The sequence below is a fragment of the Rhopalosiphum maidis genome, chromosome 1 (assembly GCF_003676215.2).
Source record: "Rhopalosiphum maidis isolate BTI-1 chromosome 1, ASM367621v3, whole genome shotgun sequence".
NCBI classification, from domain to species: Eukaryota; Metazoa; Arthropoda; class Insecta; order Hemiptera; family Aphididae; genus Rhopalosiphum; species Rhopalosiphum maidis.
In genome coordinates, this window is record NC_040877.1 from 26,382,311 (window position 1) to 26,402,472 (window position 20,162).

At 30.4% G+C, this 20,162-nt stretch overlaps 1 protein-coding gene across 2 annotated transcripts; it reads left to right on the forward strand.

Annotated features, from left to right (window-relative positions):
• The first annotated feature begins 12,476 nt into the window (after positions 1-12,476).
• On the forward strand, positions 12,477-18,978 carry LOC113560845 (WD repeat-containing protein 48). 2 transcript variants are annotated; one of them, XM_026966952.1, is made up of 11 exons: positions 12,477-12,530; positions 12,619-12,838; positions 13,047-13,262; positions 13,331-13,626; positions 13,708-13,893; positions 14,004-14,186; positions 14,256-14,363; positions 14,476-14,575; positions 14,643-15,000; positions 15,066-15,357; positions 18,825-18,978. In XM_026966952.1, exons 1-10 carry the CDS (start codon positions 12,477-12,479, stop codon positions 15,352-15,354), a joined length of 2,010 nt encoding a protein of 669 aa, XP_026822753.1. In that variant the 3' UTR covers positions 15,355-15,357; positions 18,825-18,978. The 2 variants fall into 2 exon arrangements, with proteins under 2 accessions (XP_026822753.1, XP_026822752.1); XM_026966951.1 differs by lacking the exon at positions 18,825-18,978 and having other exon boundaries at positions 15,066-15,462.
• Positions 18,979-20,162: the final 1,184 nt, after the last annotated feature.

Consider the following 20,162-nt stretch of genomic DNA (forward strand, 5'->3'; position numbering starts at 1 on the left):
AGCCTATGAGATGTTCTAGTTATAGTATTATTACCTTTAAGTTGATAATTGGTAAATTGACTCTTAACAGCGTAAAACTGATTCTGCTGAACGTAAATTTGTTATGTTTAACTAATAACTTCGTAAGACTGAGTTACGGGGATAACTCATGCGGATATGACGTCCTCTCAACATTACATGGACTCAATGATTTTTCTACAGTGTACATTTAACTGTTATGTAACATAGAGGTAGGTTCATAAAACTACTATTCCGAATCTGTGTTCTGAAGAATAGGAACTGTTAATATACACGTCCGCTCCACCTACAGTATCAAATATTACAGTGATAGACACTACATTATAACAGCGGCGAAAAGTTTTCACAAGTCAGCAGCAATCACAATCAAATTACCGGCCAGTGAGGCAAGCGCCTGATTGATATGTATGTACAATATTCCGAGCGCATGCCGACACAAATTAATGAGTTTCGTTTAGTTCGTGACACGATGTCAATATGTCACCACAGTATTTTGATATAGGTGGTCACCACAATGTAATATGTATATATATATATTATAATATGTATATCTCTGTTTATGGGTCTCACAAGCGCAATTTGAGGGGGATAAGCCTCCCAAAATGGTTTGTATATACCCCTTTTCTCCTTTATATATCTCAGGGAGCATACACTCAGTACATATATGCAAATTGTAATAGCCCTCCCAAATTTAAAACTAAAATTGCGCCTATGATGGGTCCATTATATACATTTTACATTTTTACCACATATATGTATAAGTAGAGCGCGGATTTCTATACATTGCGGTTATTAGCATTTAGCAACATAATTATTTACGTTGGATTAAGAGGGCGCAATAGTCAAGGCCATCTTTAACCTTTTTGAGGCCCTGGGCAGTTGTATAATGGGCCTCTACGACTTGGACAGAGTGTACTATTAATTCTTTTTCTTTTATTATTATTATAACTAATAGCGATTATCTTTTGATTTTTCTCGAAATAAGTTTATTTATCAGTAATAAATATCGATTATCAGTTAGTGATCTGGCAGGAGCTAGGGAGCCCTGGGCACGTGCCCAATGGGAAAGAGGTACCTGACAATAGTAAAAGTAAACATATGCAACACTCCGTTACCTATACATATAAATTTACTTTAAAAATCTTGAAACAATATAGGAATAATGGTTTTAGTAGGTATCTAACAATGAGTATAAATTATTTAAATACATTTTGAGGTATAGAGGTATTTTGTATTACTCCTTATACCTCGTTAATTATGAAATATCAATTCAAAAAAATTAACCAATATTATTATGGTTACAATTTATTATATTTCTAATCACTCATCAGATCGAAAAATGTTTACACCACAGGACCCTATAGGAGCATTATTATTCAATAATGCTAATATTAACATCTGTGTATTTAGAAATTAAATTATTTATTTATTATCTAAAAATAGAAGGATTTTGTATTTTGTATATGAAATATACATTTATATATTTTGTATATAACGTATGTCTTATAGAGTTCATCGCATCACAACATGTATCATATAAGTATAAATTATGTATAAGGTAATTTTTTAAACATGCTCACCCTATTTTTATGCTTAAATTATTTTCTCACTCACACCCCACCTGCAACATAGATACTTTCACGTTTCACCTAAAATTATTATGATTTGAGAAGTCTAAGAGTTACACCAATTATTACAAAAATTATAGAGGAAAATATTTTTGAGAGAATGATAAATCGGTTTTATATTTTATATTCGACTTTTTAAAAAAAAAATGTAAGTTTTAAATTACCTATGATGTTTAAATTTGTTTGAGACAATATTTAGACAAAACGATATGTCATACCCTCAAAAATATTATTTTCTTTCGGTTTTGTAATGAGTAATTTTACTCTAAGATTAGGTATACTCAAAAACAAAAAAAACGATTTTGCATCTGTAAATATGCGTTTTGTCTATGTTGCACATGAGCCGAGAGAGAAAACAAACAGTACACTGACATCCTCTTAACAACTTATTAGATATTAACAAAGTAAAAAAATAAAAATAAAATTATAATATTAGGTATATTTTATAAAAATTAAACAATTTTAAATAATTCAATAAATCAAATTTGAATCTAACTTTCCTTTAATAAGTGCGAACGAATTAAAACTTTCTGTATTTTGCGATTGTACCTATATATATTATATAGATCACCAGCAGTATAAAAAAGGATTATATAATATACGTGAACACGTGGTATACAGGGTGATTCTTTTATCAAACAATACTCATTACTTCAAAAAGTATTAATGTTTTTGAAAATATTTTTTTACATAGTTTAAAATTGTTAAAAAAACAACGTTTTTATTAAAAAGTTATATTTTTAAATATTTTTTATCTTTATAATTTTTCAAGTTTTTTACTTTTTTGAATGACAACATAGATTTTTAATTTCACACTCCAAAGCAGAATAATTTCTTGAGTATTTTGATACATAAAAATCGAATTTAGGGCGAGTAGTTTATGAGTTATACGTATTTAAAGTTTAGTTGCGCGGAGTGTAGTGTTACGGGGTTACTCCGCAAAATGTTTGTCCACTACTCCACTACTCAATTTGCCTACTACTATGTCAAAATGACCCGGACACAGGACGCATTGGCAAAATTAAGGGGGCTTAGCCCCCTAAAAATATATTTTAACTTATTGTGTTATCCTTGTCCTTCGAATGTGCTTTTTTTTTAATCTTACTTTTCCTTTTTCTAAAGACTAATTTATTTTGTTGATATTAATATATTTTGTTTTGAATTTTAGTTTAAATAATGTTGTTATAATTGAGCCACATTATTACATTATTCGATTATTACATTATTCAAAATAAAATATGTTTTCTGAGCTCTCGAGTCGCATTTTTTAATTGCTATTGTTTTAAAAAGGCCAATATTTGTATATTTTCTATGTTGTCTTGTATTAGCATTTGTTGTCGATGTCAGATGTAAGATCGATCTCGGCACTTGCCGGCTACCGAAGATACAGAGTGAAAAACACGCATATCAAATTGTAATTACCACAGTCACAGTCAGAATATATAAGTGTATACCATATGGATCTCGTTTACAGTACCGCCGTGCCACCGTAACTAGACGTTGTCACTGCATTCAAAGACATGATTTTGTAGTGTGTTCTAGTATTCCCACATGAGTATATACCACACGATATTTGTTTTTTTCTTTTTGTTGTCTGTTACGATATCTCGTCGAGACGTCCCGACACCGACATCGTATTTTTGGACGATCGCAAAATACCATTTGCGATTTCAGATTTGGATCGGCTGCGCTATCGGTCGTCGTATTATTTTTACGCGTTCCGCCCGTGATACGACGCGTAAACGCCGTACACCTGGACGTTTTTACTCTGACGTGCGTCCACCGCTTTATACGGCAACCCGCTCGACGTTAAACGCTTTAGTACGTTATTTTTAATGTTCTTATCGTCGCTGTCCCGCTTCCTCGCCGGTTGTTCCATCGCCGCCCGCCGACTTTTCTACCATTTGTACGCGCACTGCAGTACAATCTAGCTTTGGTTATACCGTTATCTATGACGTTATGACGTTTCGCGTCCATCAAGCCGTCGGTCGCATTGTTACGTAACGATTAATTGTCGAGCGGTCGTAAATTAGTAACCCGCAGGGGCGGGGATAGGACGGGTCTCGCGATCGATCTCACTATGATAGTGTGATTGGGGTATGGCTTGACGGGCGCCCGGCCGTTTCGGCTCGCGTGCGCAACGATGGTGGACGTTGACGACAACGAACAGCTATACAGCGGTACTGATGCGGGCGACGATCCGGCGCCCGCGGTACCAATACGTACACGTCCGACGACGGCGCGCGACTCCGGCTGCTTGCTATACCGCGGATGACAGACGTGGCCAACTACTGCAGGACACGCCAGTGGCGAGTGGAGAGCTTATTATCAGGACGGCGAACCGTAGCCGGCCGGGTCGCGGTCTCCATCGCTCTTCGAAGAGTCGTCATAACCGATGACCACATATATTTCGCCAAGCACGTTTGTAATTGATTTTGAGTATGTTTGGTACATATATAATTTTACATTTTTACGAAAGAACGTCATTGCAGGGACACAGAGGCGTAGCAATATTATTATGGCGAAGTGTGCCCATGAGAGTAGGATTTTTATTCAATCTTCAAAACGACACTTTTTTTTTATTAGACGTTTTGAAATGTGTATAATTTTGTTTAATTTTACTACGTGACGTACGTGTGAATTTAATGGTGGAATAATTATGAATATACCAAATTGTTTTATCGGTGTTCCATTAACTATCGTAATTATAACGCGTACATTATATACGGTCATTACGTATACATTTGTTAAATTATTTAATCTTTTTTCCAAGACTGCCGGGGGCACTAATGTGTCTTTTTCCACTATACTGCCAAATGCCAATATGTTACATAAGTTTGCCTTACTCAAATGCCTTACTCTCTTAAAAAGACATAAAATTATTTTTTTTAACCGTCAACAGGTGGCGCTTGTAATGAATGATTAAAAAAATAATTGATATCGTATTGTTAGTTACTATAGCTAATAACGCCTGTGTTTAAAGCTAAAATTATCAAATAAATATAAATATAATAGGTAATAATTTGAATTTCAATGCGTTTTCATCTTTTCTTTGGAATATCTTACTCGATTCTTTCCAAGCTACAAATGTATTTCAAGTACTTCTTGTACATTTTTTTCGGCGCATTTTCGAATTTTTAATGCATTTTTATTTTTTTAAGGACATTTTTGATCTATTTCTAATATTAAGACTAAAAACATTGACTTCATTGAAATATAACTTAAAAGTACTTATCACATAGTACTACGTAGTATAAATTATTTTCGTTTTGAACTTAACATCAGGTAATCCGATTTTTCATTTAAGTTTCAAAACATTCAAGAAACTTTTATTGTTCGGTGTAATGCAAATGTAATTTAATTTTTACTCATTTTTTATACTACATATATATTTTTTTACATAATAATTTGAATTTATTTAATAAATAACACATTTTCTGTTATTTTTGGGACATTTTTTAAAGTTTTTAGTTCATAAATGCATTTTTCGGTATTATTAAGTGCTTAGGGCATTTATATCCGAGCGTTATTAATTATACATTATGTGTATCTCATCATTATTTGTATTGTTCGGTGCATTGTACAGACGATTTGATTACACGTATGCGTAGAGCATAGGCGGAGATCAAGGGGGGCTTACGGGGGCTTAGCCCCCCAAAATAAATAATTTAAATTTAAAGCCCCCTTAAAAATATTAAACAAACAATACCGTAATTTTGTACAGTTTGTAGAATTTTTATCATTATTTTATATTCTTATATCCACAATTATATAAATGTACCTAGTACATTACATACGTCATACATATTATTTACCAATTTATTATTTACGGTAACATACCGAACAATTAAGACATTATTATTGGTAATATTGAAGATATTAAAAAGATTATTTCACCTCAAGTATTTCCTAATCTTTATAAAATGATACAACTTGCTTGTTCTGCTACATGTGAAAGAAGTTTTTCTGCTATGAGAAGAATAAAAACATGGCTAAGAACATCTATACATAAAAAAAAACTTTTTAATGAATTTTCAATATAATATATTGAAAAAGATAAGACTAAAGCTTTAAGTAATGAAGCCATTTTAAATACTTTTATCAAAAAATGTAATAGAATAATAAAATTAAGTTAAAAATGATAATAGTATAACGAGAACAATTTTTATGAGTGATTTAATGTAAAAATTAGTTTGTTGAGGGTGTGGGGGCAACGCCCCCGCGGATCTGTTTGGCATCAAATATTTGAGCCTCCCTCAATATTTCACAGGATCTCCGCCTATGGCGTAGAGCAACATATTAATGATAATATATATTATAATGTCATTGAAATGTTTCAACATACTATCTGCAGCTGATTTAACTTGACATTCGGTATAAGTCAGTGGCGTACGCAGGATTTTTTTAAGGGGGGTGTCATATCATAATTATAATGCACAAATTGACCTTTTTTTTAGTCCTTGTTTCATAATTTGAACAGATACTTATTTTTAAGGGGGTGTCATATCTTCCTGACACCGCCCCCATTGCGTACGCCACTGGTATAAGTATATACACCATTAGCCGAGAACATAATAATATATAGCTGAATGGATATTGTTAGTTGAGAGTCTTTTGTAAAAGAATGTTATAGGTTTTAGGCAATTATAATGTTCTTTTTTATTTGAAGATTATAATCGTTTAAAAGTTTTATAAGTATTCGAAAAATGAATGATGTACATTATTACAATTTAGTTAGTGTTGACTGAGTGACGAGTGTATTGGTACACTCAAAGATATATACCGTTTTGATGCGTAAAATTTGTACGATTCACTATTCGTCTTGACGTGTTATTCACATCGCCAACACATATTATAATATTACCTGCAGTGTGGTTCGTGCGTCGAACTCGCGTGTCACCGGCGGCGCATCAGTTTCGTTATGAATATCTTTAAGCCTTATTGTCGGACGACGTGTCCACCGAAATCGTGCGCGCGTTCCCGCCGGTGCAAACGCCGGCCGGTCACCTTGTAATTATTCTTATAAAAATGTATACATTGTCCCGTTGTGCATATATTATTATTGTTATCGATGACGCATTGACGTTAATATAATAATATATACTATACAATATACAGTATTGTCAATATGTGGCCGGTATAGTAATATCGTTGTGAGTGTTGTGACTCGTCTTGGTTATCGGCGCAGGCCATTGACAGACGACAGTTTTTTTTTGTTTTTGGTGATTACGCCACACGGCCTTTATTCACGCGTTTTTGGGCTACCGGGCGCGGGCGGGTGCGGTCGTTGCGTAAGGCGCTGCAGTGTTCACGACGTACAAGACGATTGAGACGTGGATTATACAATATCACTGCGGATGTAGTTCGATATCAGCCCGCGATTGTATAGTCCGTTCGTATAGGCGTGTGATATAAATCGGTGGTACACGAATATCACTGTCTTTGCGTATTATAGCCACGCGTGTCTTAACGAACCGCGATTTAACGGTAGCCAGTGGGTGATACGCAGTAGTTCTCGATTACTAGGTTTATATGCAGCAGTCAATGCGCATTCAGTTGGTCCGAGAGTTGGGTGCATATAAACGCATTTTTAATTCACGTTAAGCTGATGCGCATTTATTATTTGATTCGATTCGTCAAATTGAATTAACTCTGCTTAGTCTGAGATTTAGAAATGCATGTAAACGCTTTAATGCGAATTAATATTTTAGCGAGAATTTTAAAATGTAAAATTATAATTATTTTGGTCATGGAATCCAAAGTATAAAACATTTACTAAAAAGGTAAAAAACATTCGCATTAACTTATAGTTTTATTCGACATCTATAATCTTGACATTTTAGGTGCATATAAACCCGTTCTCTAATGACTCTAATGCGAATTCATTCGAATTAACTGCTGCATATAAATGTAGTAGATACATACACGTCTTTCAGTGGTATTGGTATTCTCACGGGTAAGGCTAGTTAAGGGGTTCATATCCTCCCCCATTTGGACTAATTTTTAGGTTACAATCCTCACTATTCATCCCATCCCTACAGATCTGTGAGAAGTAAAAAATTATTTCATATTAGAGGATATTACCTAACTCCACCTCTTCAAAAAATCTGCACGTCACTGGTGTCATTATAGAAGACGCACTGATATGTAGGTACTTTTGTTTTACTCACATCATTGTGATCCGGTAAATATAATATGTTCCGACATCCAAATCATCCAATACATTCTGTTTAAGCCACTATTAAAGATAAAGTAAAAATGTTCTATTTGAGTCGTATATTTCTTTTTTACAATAATAAAATTATTGTTAGTGGTTCTAACCTGACGATGCGTGTTAAGTTTCAGAATTCAAAAACAAATCCTTCACATCGAAAAATTGCATACGATTATTTTTCAAAAAAGTAGTTTATAGTAGACTTGGTATTAATATCTGGATTTTCGTGATTTTATTGATAAAGAAACACAGGCCGGTAGTCCCTTTAGCACAATGGCACATTTGCGGAACCTTCCCGTATGATCTATACACTTAAAAACACATAAACTAGTTTTTACGGATAAATCGTCAAAAAGTGACGAAGGCTAATAAAATAAAAATATCGAAAATTTCGCAATTTTTCTTCGGTAACCTGTTTCGGCAATACACCTGCGTGTAAAGTTTCGGAGTTCAAAAACAAATCCTTCACACCGAAAACTTGCATACGATTATTTTTCAAAAAAGTGCTTTTTTGTGGATTCAGGTATTAATATTGGGATTTTCAAGATTGTATTGATATAAAGTCATAGGCCGATGGTCCCTTTAGCACGTCAGTACATTTGCGGAAGCTTCCCGTACGATCACTATACGATCTACACACAGGTCGTCATTTGAACCGCGCAGGGTAGATAGGTACATTTGCGTATTTAAAATCCATTATTTTACCCACTTTATAAATTGATTGGTTGAAAATTTGATAGTGGCTTACTGAGTTTAGTGGCCTGCTCTATATACACCACGCGTATTAAAAAAAAAGATTGAAATGACACCACTGTCTACACATCACCTAAAAATACGTAAAACTAGTTTTTACGACGTAATCGTCAAAAAGTGACGAAGGCCAATACAATGAAAAAAAAAAATATCAAATATTATGTATATAAAAACATAAACCGAATATTGCAGTGGATGTTCCTCGGCTGAATATTGCATGCCACAATCGGCAAGCTAGCTTGGTACGACAAGCGGGCGTAGCTGCTGCGGACAGGACTCCGCCGCCGGGATTCCGAGGCGCAGAAATGGTGCAGGTATTCTGCGGACAGCTGCCGGACAGGTCCTGATACCGTGAAACCATCGTCCCGTCGGTAATCTGTCTGTCGCCGCCGATGTCGCGCACCTGCACCGTATACCCGGAAATCGTTTCCTTGCCGACACTGCTGACATTTTTATTCCTGCGAGCAACTCACCCTACACCGTCATCGCTATCGCAGCCATCATCGCTTTATCGGGTCCGAGTCGTGGCCCGCCGCGCGTACCATCGATAATTAACCGCCGTAACGCTGTGTTACGGCACGTCACGCCGCGATAGCGACAGCCACCGTGATATAAATATACAATTCGGTTTCTCTATCGGCGATTGCAGATCTGTTCCGTAAACACGAATTACCGAAGCGTACGTCATCACGAGGTTCGCTCGTGCGCGCTGCCAATAGTATACACGAACGTTCTCTGTTCGGTCCATCCCATCTGCATATGTTTTGCGCAGATTATAAATAAACGATGCGATATGTATATACCTGTACAAGTGTACAATACTATACAATGATAGACAATCGACATAATGCGCGTGGTGGGGCTCGGCCGGACATCTCTCACGGGCACAGTACAATTTGCGTGTACGTCATATTATATATCATTTATATTTTATAGACTTATAGTGCATATATAGTATAATAATGTATTCGTGGAGATCGCGTGCACATTATATTTGTCGAGATTGTGTATACATGATAAAATTAGGTGGGTAGGTAGATAGGTAGGTTACCCCTACGCATATAGGCGCAAATAGAGGGGGGTTTTAGGGGCTAAGCCCCCCCCCCTCAAACACTTCAATACCCCCCTCAAACATTTCCTAATTTTTTTTGAGCTTAATCAGTATTATTATAGTTTATGATGCGAAATTCGTGTTCGTATTTTTAAGATTATGTAAATAAACAAATTTTATTTACCGTGGTATTATTTTTATTATTATTGTACATTGTAGACTTGTAGCCATAAACCATAATACCTACCAAGAACTAAGAATAATAAGCATTCTTATTACGGAGTCTATTGTTACAGCTCATATTGATGTACCATTTGGCTAATATACGTTTTCCTAAAAGTTATGTGATGTATAATGTGTAATGTATATTATATATTATAAATATAATTTTGAAAACTATTATGAAACTAGATGAAATAGCACATTTAAAAAAAATGTTTAGTAAGTTTTATTTTCTATCAACATTGTAATTAAGTAAGCACTATACGATATATACACTATATGTTGTAGTAAAAAATTGTTTAGGTGTTAATTACCTGTTTAAATGCTTCAATGCTTTATACGACTTGTGCCGCTTGTGGCAGAGAAAAATAATAGCTATCGAACTGTAACCATAGGTAACTCAAAACATCAACATTTTAATTTGTGGCGGTCCTGCATCAAAAATGCAAGTATAATATATTCTCGTAAAAATCTCAAATACTTTTTTTAAACAAATGCAAATTAGATATTAAAATTAACTTGATTAATCAACGATTTAAAATATAATACTATGTTAATCTGTAAACAAAATTGTTCAGTTATTACTTATTTTATACACATTTATTTATTAATCATAATTCATAATATGACTGATTTTTATATTTTTTTAATAACCGGAATTGTACATATTAAATACTTTTTTTTAAATTATTAAAATGAACTTGATTGATCAATGATTAAAAATACAATAAATTAATTTATAAAAAAAAATTGTTTAAAAGTGACGCAAATTATAATTTTTGAAGGTACAGAATGACGCAGATCACATTTTACCCTTTCATATAGTTTTATGTGGCACAAATTACTAAAATTAATTTTTAGATGTGGCGTAAATTATATAATATATACATATTTTTTTTTTTTTGGTGGGGGGTTGTGTTTAGTGCATATATTACATACGTCCTCTTCAGTGACGTAGTTATGATTTTGTTCTGGGGGAGGGGGGATATGTAATTTATTGGATAAACATAAAACGGAAGACTTCGCCGTAGATAACTTGCTTATAATTTCCTCTATGTCAATGTGTATGTATTTTTGGATAGCTAACATAGCTTCAATTAATTGATCTTGTTTTATGACAAATAATGGTTATTAATTAATTATTATGAAAATGTAATGACAATCGTTCTATAACAATACATAAAAAGTTGGTTTTTTTTTATTCTTACTATCTTACTTCAGATATGGTATTTCTTAGATACGTCTATTCTTTTTAGTTTTTAGTGATGAAAACATCCGGTCAGGTGTAGACGTATGATGGTAGAGACATAGGCAATGATGTACATACAATTTTGATAATTTTAACTATATTAGTAAATAAATTAGCATCACATTCAGTAAGAGCTTGAAGAGCTGATTTGGAACACTATTAGATGATCTGTTTAGTTTGCACCTTCACAGGTTTAGCTCATCCAGTAAAACGTCGGAAGTTTTCTACATCTGGAGAGCATAAATGTACATGATACTATTATAGGCGATAGATATAATTTGAGATCTAAGGTAAGGACGTGATGGATTATATCCGTGATTATAACGTAATATGGGTAATTGTATAATTAAATAATCTTTTATCGAGTTCGAGAACAAGTTGACGCATTAAACATTAAAAAAAAAATACTCTTGCGGGATCTATCCCCCCCATCGATCCCATCATCACCCACGTAACTACGCCTGACCCTCTTACACACGTGTACAATTCATCTAGCAAATTTTCGTTCATCAGTTTCTATAGTGTGCTGTTGGTCTTGATGTTAGACTTGTCTTATTAGAGTAAATCGACTTATTAATTATTATAAATAATGTTTCAAAAAGATCATAACTTATTTACAAATGTTATAAAAGGTCAATTCACTTTATTAGTCTAATATAAAAATTATTAAGCTAACAGCACACTATCACAGACTATGTGAAAATAGGTAGGTATAGTCATATAGTCTGTGACACTATTGAAACTGTTGAACGAAAATTTACTATGTCGTATGTTAGTAAGACGGAGGAACACATCGAGTATATCTAGTATCTACCTAGTTCATTCTATCTGTCTATGTGCTCGAAATTTAAAATGATAGATAACATTTTGGTTTTTAACACGATTAAAGATATCTTTAATCATGGTTTTTAAGCACGATTTAAGATTTTAAATCGTGTTTTTAAGCCATGATATTATCTTATCTTATCACCTAATACTGTATTTACATTTTACATTCAAAATGATAAGATATATTTAATAACATTATAATTCATATTTCATATTATTTAATATTTTCAATATTTTCAATTTTCATATAGTCATATTATGTTCTGCAAACAGTGCAAACATAACACATTTACGTATTATATAAATATATTACGCCCATCGGTATTCGATAGTCGGTACTGTTAATATAATGTAATATGTAAATGTATTTTAGAATCAGAACAGTAATTTTAAATATTGCTCAAAGAGGAGAAATAATCAACGCCTGCATGTTAATGATCGTGTAGTCATATGGATTCGATGAATTATTAGTGAAATGCATTTTTCGTAATTATACTATAATTATAGCACAAAATGAGTACTTTACATAAAAATTGTCTTGCACAGCCTGGACGTAAAAAAGTTCAAGTAAAGATGATTTTATTTTTTATCCATATAGATGTTATGATGTTTTTAGCTTAACATTCACACAATATTTTTTTCATTTCAACACTAGATTTCATTTGTTATTCGTGATGAAGAAGAACGTAGACATAGAGCTGGAATTAATTCCCTACAGTTGGATTTCAAACAAGGAATATTATATTCTGCCGGTCGAGATGGAATAATACGACAATGGGATGTCCGAGATAATGTTGAAGCTACATATTTACGGTCATTAGAACATCACACTGATTGGGTTAATGATATTGTACTATGTTGCGGAGGAAATTATTGTAAGTTGCTTAATGATTTTTTTTGTATTTAAATGATATAGTAATTTTGTATAAAAAATATATTGTTAGCCGATGTCATTAAAATAAGTGTAAACATCATTACCTGTTGTTATCTTTAAATTTTGCCATAATCTCTTTTAAAAATATACTTATTACCGATGCTATTGTTCTTATGTACAGTGATTTAATTTTAATTTGGTGTTTACAGTAATTTCTGCAAGTTCAGATACCACTGTTAAATTGTGGGGACTTCGAAAAGAAAATACTTGTTTATCGACCTTACGAACACACAAAGATTATGTTCGAGCTTTAGCATATGCTCGTGATAAAGAAGTAGTCGCATCAGCTGGGTTAGACAAAACAATATTCATGTGGGATGTTAATATGTTGACTACTTTAACTACTACTAACAATACTGTTACAAGTATGTTATTAATAAGAAATAACTTAAAAAAAGATTGCTTATTATTAATTGTTATACTATATGTTTAGCGGCTTCCCTACCTGGTAGCAAAAATTCTATTTACAGTTTGGCAATGAACAATAGTGGTACAGTTTTAATTAGTGGAAGTACAGAAAAAATTTTACGAGTATGGGACACAAGGACAAGTGACTGTATGATGAAATTGATTGGTCACACAGACAATGTAAAAGCTTTGGTTGTAAGTCGTGATGGTACACAATGCCTATCGGGTAGCTCAGATGGAACTATTAAATTATGGTCTCTAGGACAACAACAATGCATTCAAACTTTAAGAATTCATAAAGAAGGAGTTTGGGCATTAGCAGTAATGATTAATTAATTTAAATTCAAGTTATTATTTTATAAAATAATTTTTAATTCAAATGATTTTTTTTTATGTTCATAGGCAACTGAAAATTTTTCCCATGTCGTATCTGGTGGTCGTGATAAAAAAATTTATATGACAGATTTAAAAAATCCTAATAGGGTTCAACTTATATGCAATGAGTCTGCTCCGGTTGTAAAAATGGTTACAACGCCTGATATGAGTGCTGTTTGGGTAGCCACATCTGAGTCCTCAATTAATTGCTGGGTGAGCATGTTGTTCAAAAAATGATTGAATGTTAAAAATAAAAAAATTGTTTGTTATGATGTTAATTTAAATGAAAATTGTATAACAATAAATATACAAAAAAATTTTAGCGATTAAGAAAAAGTGATGAAACAGCTGATTTTGAAGATGTTCCAACAGAACCATATAATCAAGAACCATTTAGGACACTTAAAGGAGCTGCTGCTATACGAAAATATCATGTACTGAATGATAAACGAACTATATTGACACAAGACACGGAAAAAAATGTTGCGGTTTATGATGTTCTTAAGGTTATTATTTTAAAAATCAACCTTAATAATACATTGATTTATTTAATTGATATTTTTTTAATTGTGCAGGCTTCTAAACTACAAGATTTAGGTCAAGTTGATTTTGATGAAGAAATAAAAAAACGACACCGTATAATATATATACCAAACTGGTTTAGTGTTGATTTAAAAACAGGGGTATATTTATTTTTTATTGCTTTTCGTTTTTTTATTAATATTAATATTTAATGTAATAAGAACTAAGGAATAATATAATTTAAATATATGGTCATTTCTTAATTTGTATTAGATGTTGACGATTCATTTGGGACAAGATGAAAATGATTGTTTTGCAGCTTGGGTTTCTGCTAAGGAAGCAGGAATTAATGTCACAGATGATAACTTAAGGGGTAATTATAATATTAATTTAATGTAGTTTCTCATAGTTAAGACATATAATTTGTGTTTATTTATTAGTAAATTATGGCAATCGGATGCTGAGATCATTGTTAGAAAATTGGCTCAATCGCATTCAAACAGATCATGGGTCTTCTGATGGAGCCCAGTCTACTGAACTCAATGCTCAGACAAAACTAGATTCGCAATGTTGTAGAATTCCTAAACATACACCACTTATGATAAGTGAAGTTGGTGGTCGGTGTTTGTATAGGATGTTAGTCAGTCAGGCTGGAGATGAAAATGATGTTTCAATTTTAAACGAAACTATTCCTTCTTGGGTTATGAATGTTATTGTTGAAAAAAGTATACCTAAAGCCCTCAAGATATCATTTTATCTTGTGCCACTATCAAATACTTGTATTAGGCCTGTAAAAAAGTATGTTTAAATTTAATACATTTATATTCTTTATTAATAACTTTTAAAATATTAATTATTTATAGCGGTACTCTTCGTCCGAGTCGAGATCGCTTAGTGGCAAATGACTTTATTCAAGTTCAGAAAATAGCTGAGTATATCCATGAAAAATTGTCCGAAAATGATGGAAGTGGTCCATATAATAAAACCTCTGATTGTATAAGTAATCATCTACAGGGAAATACACCAGAGAAAAATTTTGAACTAAGTTGTAATGATCAAATACTTTCTCCTACAATGGATTTAAGGACTTTGAAACATTTCATTTGGAAATCTTCAGCTGATTTAACAATATACTTCAAGGCCAAACATTAAAAAGTAATTTTTATTTCATGGTATATTTTAAATTATTATCTTCTTATTCTTTATTTATTTATTTACTTTTTTAATATATAATAATGTTCAACCAATTTTAATAAATTTGTTGATACATTTTTTGCCATTGTTTGCAAATAAAAAAAATGTGTATTAAATTATGATGATATTGTTATAAGTTATAAAATGTATTCACATCAAAAGTATTAATGATAAACGTTAAATTCATATCACACTCAAAAATAAGTGTATTTTAACTAACCTGTATATAATATAACCAAACATAGATTAAATTATATTATTACCATGTAAAAAATATTAGCATCAAATCAAATTTAATTTGATTATATTATTTTCCTAAGACTTACAAAAATGTTTGAAAAAAAGACTTATTTTTTTTTATATTTTTCTCATTTTAAATTCATTATAATTTTGGTAACATTATGAACACATACAAATTGATACAAATCATTTAAAACCAATTTATTTAAAGTAATACACATTAATTATTATAAAAATAGGCCAGATATTAATTATTTAACAAGCTGAATTGTAAGATATTAAATTACATAAATTATCTTTATTATTTTTTTCTTTCATAAGAATTACTTGTTATATGATTTGTGATATAAATAATATAGGTTATTATTAACTATATATAATATATTATTATATATTTAAATACTTTTAGTTGATAAAATTAATATTATTAATAATTGTTCGTAAATATTTCCTAAAAACGAATCGTCCAGCTTAAACATAATCATTAAACTTAGAATATGTTATGTAATGAATATCCCTGTCACATTGATAACATTTTTTTTCAATTTTTTACGCATATTTTAAGTAAACAATTCAAATTGTGTGAGAATATTTGAATTTTTTCCCTAAGACATGTTGATTTTATAACTAATTAATTACAGCAGATCAGGTTATCAACATTATGTTATTAATTTGTAATTAATAATTCCATTAAAGGTATTAATTATTACCCAGTACTCACAAATAATTTGTGGTTTTTTTTATCATTAAAGTTAACGATTTTAACAAATAGTCAAGTTTATTTACCAATATTATATTGCATGTAGTACACATAATATAATGTTATTATTATCTCTATTTTAGAATCACGTATCTATATAGAGAATTAGACGAGTTATTATAACATTTTAAATACTCTAACTGTTTTTTAGTTTTAATTATATTTAATGCAATATTGTGGTTTTCAATTAATAAATTTATTATTCAAAAACAAATATTTAGTTAATGTACATCATGACTGAAAATTTTCATTATTTAGATAGTAACGTTTAACTATATTATTGTATATTTATTCGTGTATTGCTGAATATTATTAAACTATTTAATAATGATTAAGATTAAAATAGTATGTATATTTAATTTTGTCAAATATACTTAATATTTATTATTTAGTTTTATTGTTGTATAAACATCCATGTAATAATTAATAATCAATATTAAGTATTTAAAATCATATTACCTATATATTATAGTTATATTCATTTTATGTTGATAAGAGGGGGGCATTTTCAAAAATATTACTATACAATAATAAAGATTTTTTTATAAATATTTCCCATAATTCATGTATTTTTGTAAAAAATGTATGAATATTTATTTACTTACTACAGCTGATTAGTGATCACGTAATACACTAATTCAGTAATTGTGCCTAGTTTTTGGAATGTCATAATAAATATATAATCCAACTATTCAATATTATTAATCATCCAAATTAAAAACTATTCTGTTGAGTACAGAAATTGGGTGGTTATTAATGTTATTATTGGTGTTGTAAATTATAATACTGAATATAAAAATAATAATCAATTGTGTTTGCAAATAACATTTGAATGGGGATATATAAATTATATTTTTATATATTTGGTATAATATACAATACACCAAATACAGCTCATTCATTTTACAAATTATAAATTTTATTTAAATTTGTTTTTCTTGAATAGTTTTTTCTTTCCACTTTGAGGATTAGCTATAATCAACAATGGTGTACTTATGGTGAGTGGCCTGGATGGGAATATGTGATGTATTTCCTTTGATATTTTTTTCAAAATTAGTTACGTTTTCAAATAAAATATTCGTTTATAGATGGATATTATTTTTAATAGTTTACAGGAATTTTGGAAGCATATACAATTTATAGAAGTTAATCACATCATTTATTTTTTTCGATATGTAAAAACATTTTTACTTATTGTTATATTTATGATAATTGTGTATATCTATTTACAACTTTTAGAATAATAGCTACCTAACTAAATAAAAACTTCTACAAACCTTAAATCAGTTTTCGACAATATTTTTTTTTTAGATTTTTAGTGAATTGATGAATGTATATTAATTTTATAATAATGTGTGTGTGTATGTTTTGTTGTTCCTTAAGACACTTTATATTAGAAAAAATGCTTCGATTTTCGGTCTTCATATATTTTCTGGTAGAAAAGTGAATTTAGTTGGTACTACGAGGGTCAACAGTAAAAAATTCTCAATTCTTTTCTTGATAATCAAGAATAATAAAAAAACCAAGAAAACGGAAATATTACACAAAATTAGTTTTTTGAATTAGTATTTATTCAAATACAGACCGGAGATGGGAACTTGATATCCTCACCAAAAATTTTTATTATCATTTTTTATACATAGCATAATCTTCAAAATATTTTGATTCTTATAAGCTTACAATTTAAATTTTTATATTTTCTCTATAAATATTATCAAAAAAAAATTTTTTTTGCATCAAAATTCTTGAAAATGTAATAGGAGGTAGGTATAAAATTCTTTATAAATTGTTCAATTACTAATTAAAAAATATCGAAAATTTGTAAATTATTTTATGGTTTGAAATTCATAAATTATTTTCTTTTAATATGTAATACAAAATTTTATAGATTTGAAACTCAAATTTAGACGAAATTAGAAGTTTAAACGTAGTAGAATAATTTTATTTATTTTGTTAATACGTATGATGTTTTTAGAAAAAATTGATTCAATTCACTGAATTTCTAATAGCAGAATTAATTAGTATAATAGCAATATAAATAAATCATACAAATTACTTAAATATTAATATACCTATACATATAAATTGATTGTTGACTGCATATTGTCTTTGCTTATAGAATTGTTTTTCGTATGCAATGATTTATTATTGAATCAAATTTAACACATACATTACAGTGACTTACCGAATGACGAGCTACACTCAAAACTTACTCTACAGCGGAGCATTTACCCGTGTAGATATACGCCTCTTTTTTTTTCAATTAATTACAAAATACCTATAAGGGACACTTTTTTGCATTTTTCTGTCAAAATATTTACTACTATTACTAAGAATACATCCCATTACACAAAACTTTTATATGAATATTTTGGATAATACTTATAAAAAAAAATACCTATTACATTGTAAAAAATTTTTTTTTTAGTGGCTTGAAAAACTTAAGACGACTAAGCCCTATTCCTCGGATTCCCGCTAATGCTGTTTAGCTTAAGTATGAGAGTAATCTAGTTTGGGTAAGAATGAATATATATATAGACTTACATAATGATTTGACGCTGTCTTAAGCTCTGTCTCAAGTACAAAGTACAAGTACTGTATAATCTATAGCTTGCTGACGATTTATAAAATCGACATTTAGTCTAAACTATTAATACTCAATAGTGCTTGCAAGTGCTTTCTCGTTGGTTATCCCACTATAGATATATATAATAAAATAAAATAAATAATAAAAAGTTAATAATAAATTAATACACTTATAAATATTAAACAAATGTATACTTAATCAAAGATGCATCCACATATTTAAAATTAACACTCTGTTTCTTTAAGTAATTTAGTTCACAAATTGCTTGTGAACTGTTGTGGTAAGGATTTTTATTTTTGTATCCCTAATCAAATATAAATAAATAACATTTTTTCATTAATTTATAATATTATTTATCATCCATTTTATTAATTCACCTCTGCAAACGAATAATTTTTAAGGAATTATGTTTATAGATAATTATTTCGTAAAAATAATCATATATGTTAGGTCAGTGGTCAGATATTTGTAAGTATTATGTGGGCGATAAAGAGTCCTAAGGGGTTGTGGTACAATTTATTTTAGCACTCACCAATGTTACATCTAATTTGTTACTGTAATAGCAAAATAGGTACTTATTATATAATATTTTTTTAGCAAAACATTTAACCGCTGGTAGTTAACGGGTTATATTTAATTTTGGCAACGTATTTTATTTTATAATAATGTTATGAAAATATCATTATTTTAAGGCAACTTGGAAAGTGATTGGTTGAAGCCTCCTCGATTTGATGACTTCTGGATACGTAAGTACATACCTTCTTCACCCATAATACGTTATTGATGTTAGATGCTGAAACACTCAATATCTCAACCGAGCAGACAGATTAAAGCCGATCTGAAATATTCGAATCTCCTGAGTGATATTATGTTATTATTTAATTCAGTGGTTCCTACATTCCTAACAGATGGTATCTTTTTTTGGATTAAATTCTCGATACCTACTTTTTGTTGTGAGTATTACAATAAGCATGAATACAAAATGGACATTAGTTGTTTTTATAGGTAATATCATTATCCATTGATAAACAGTTTAAATCGTTTGGTTTGGTAAAAGTATTAAGCATTACTAATGTATTAACCATTGCAAGTACGATAAAGTTGTTTACAAAGGCTTGAAGCCGATCTTGAGAAATTGCCTGTATTCAGACTAGAAATATAATATTTATTGTTAAATGA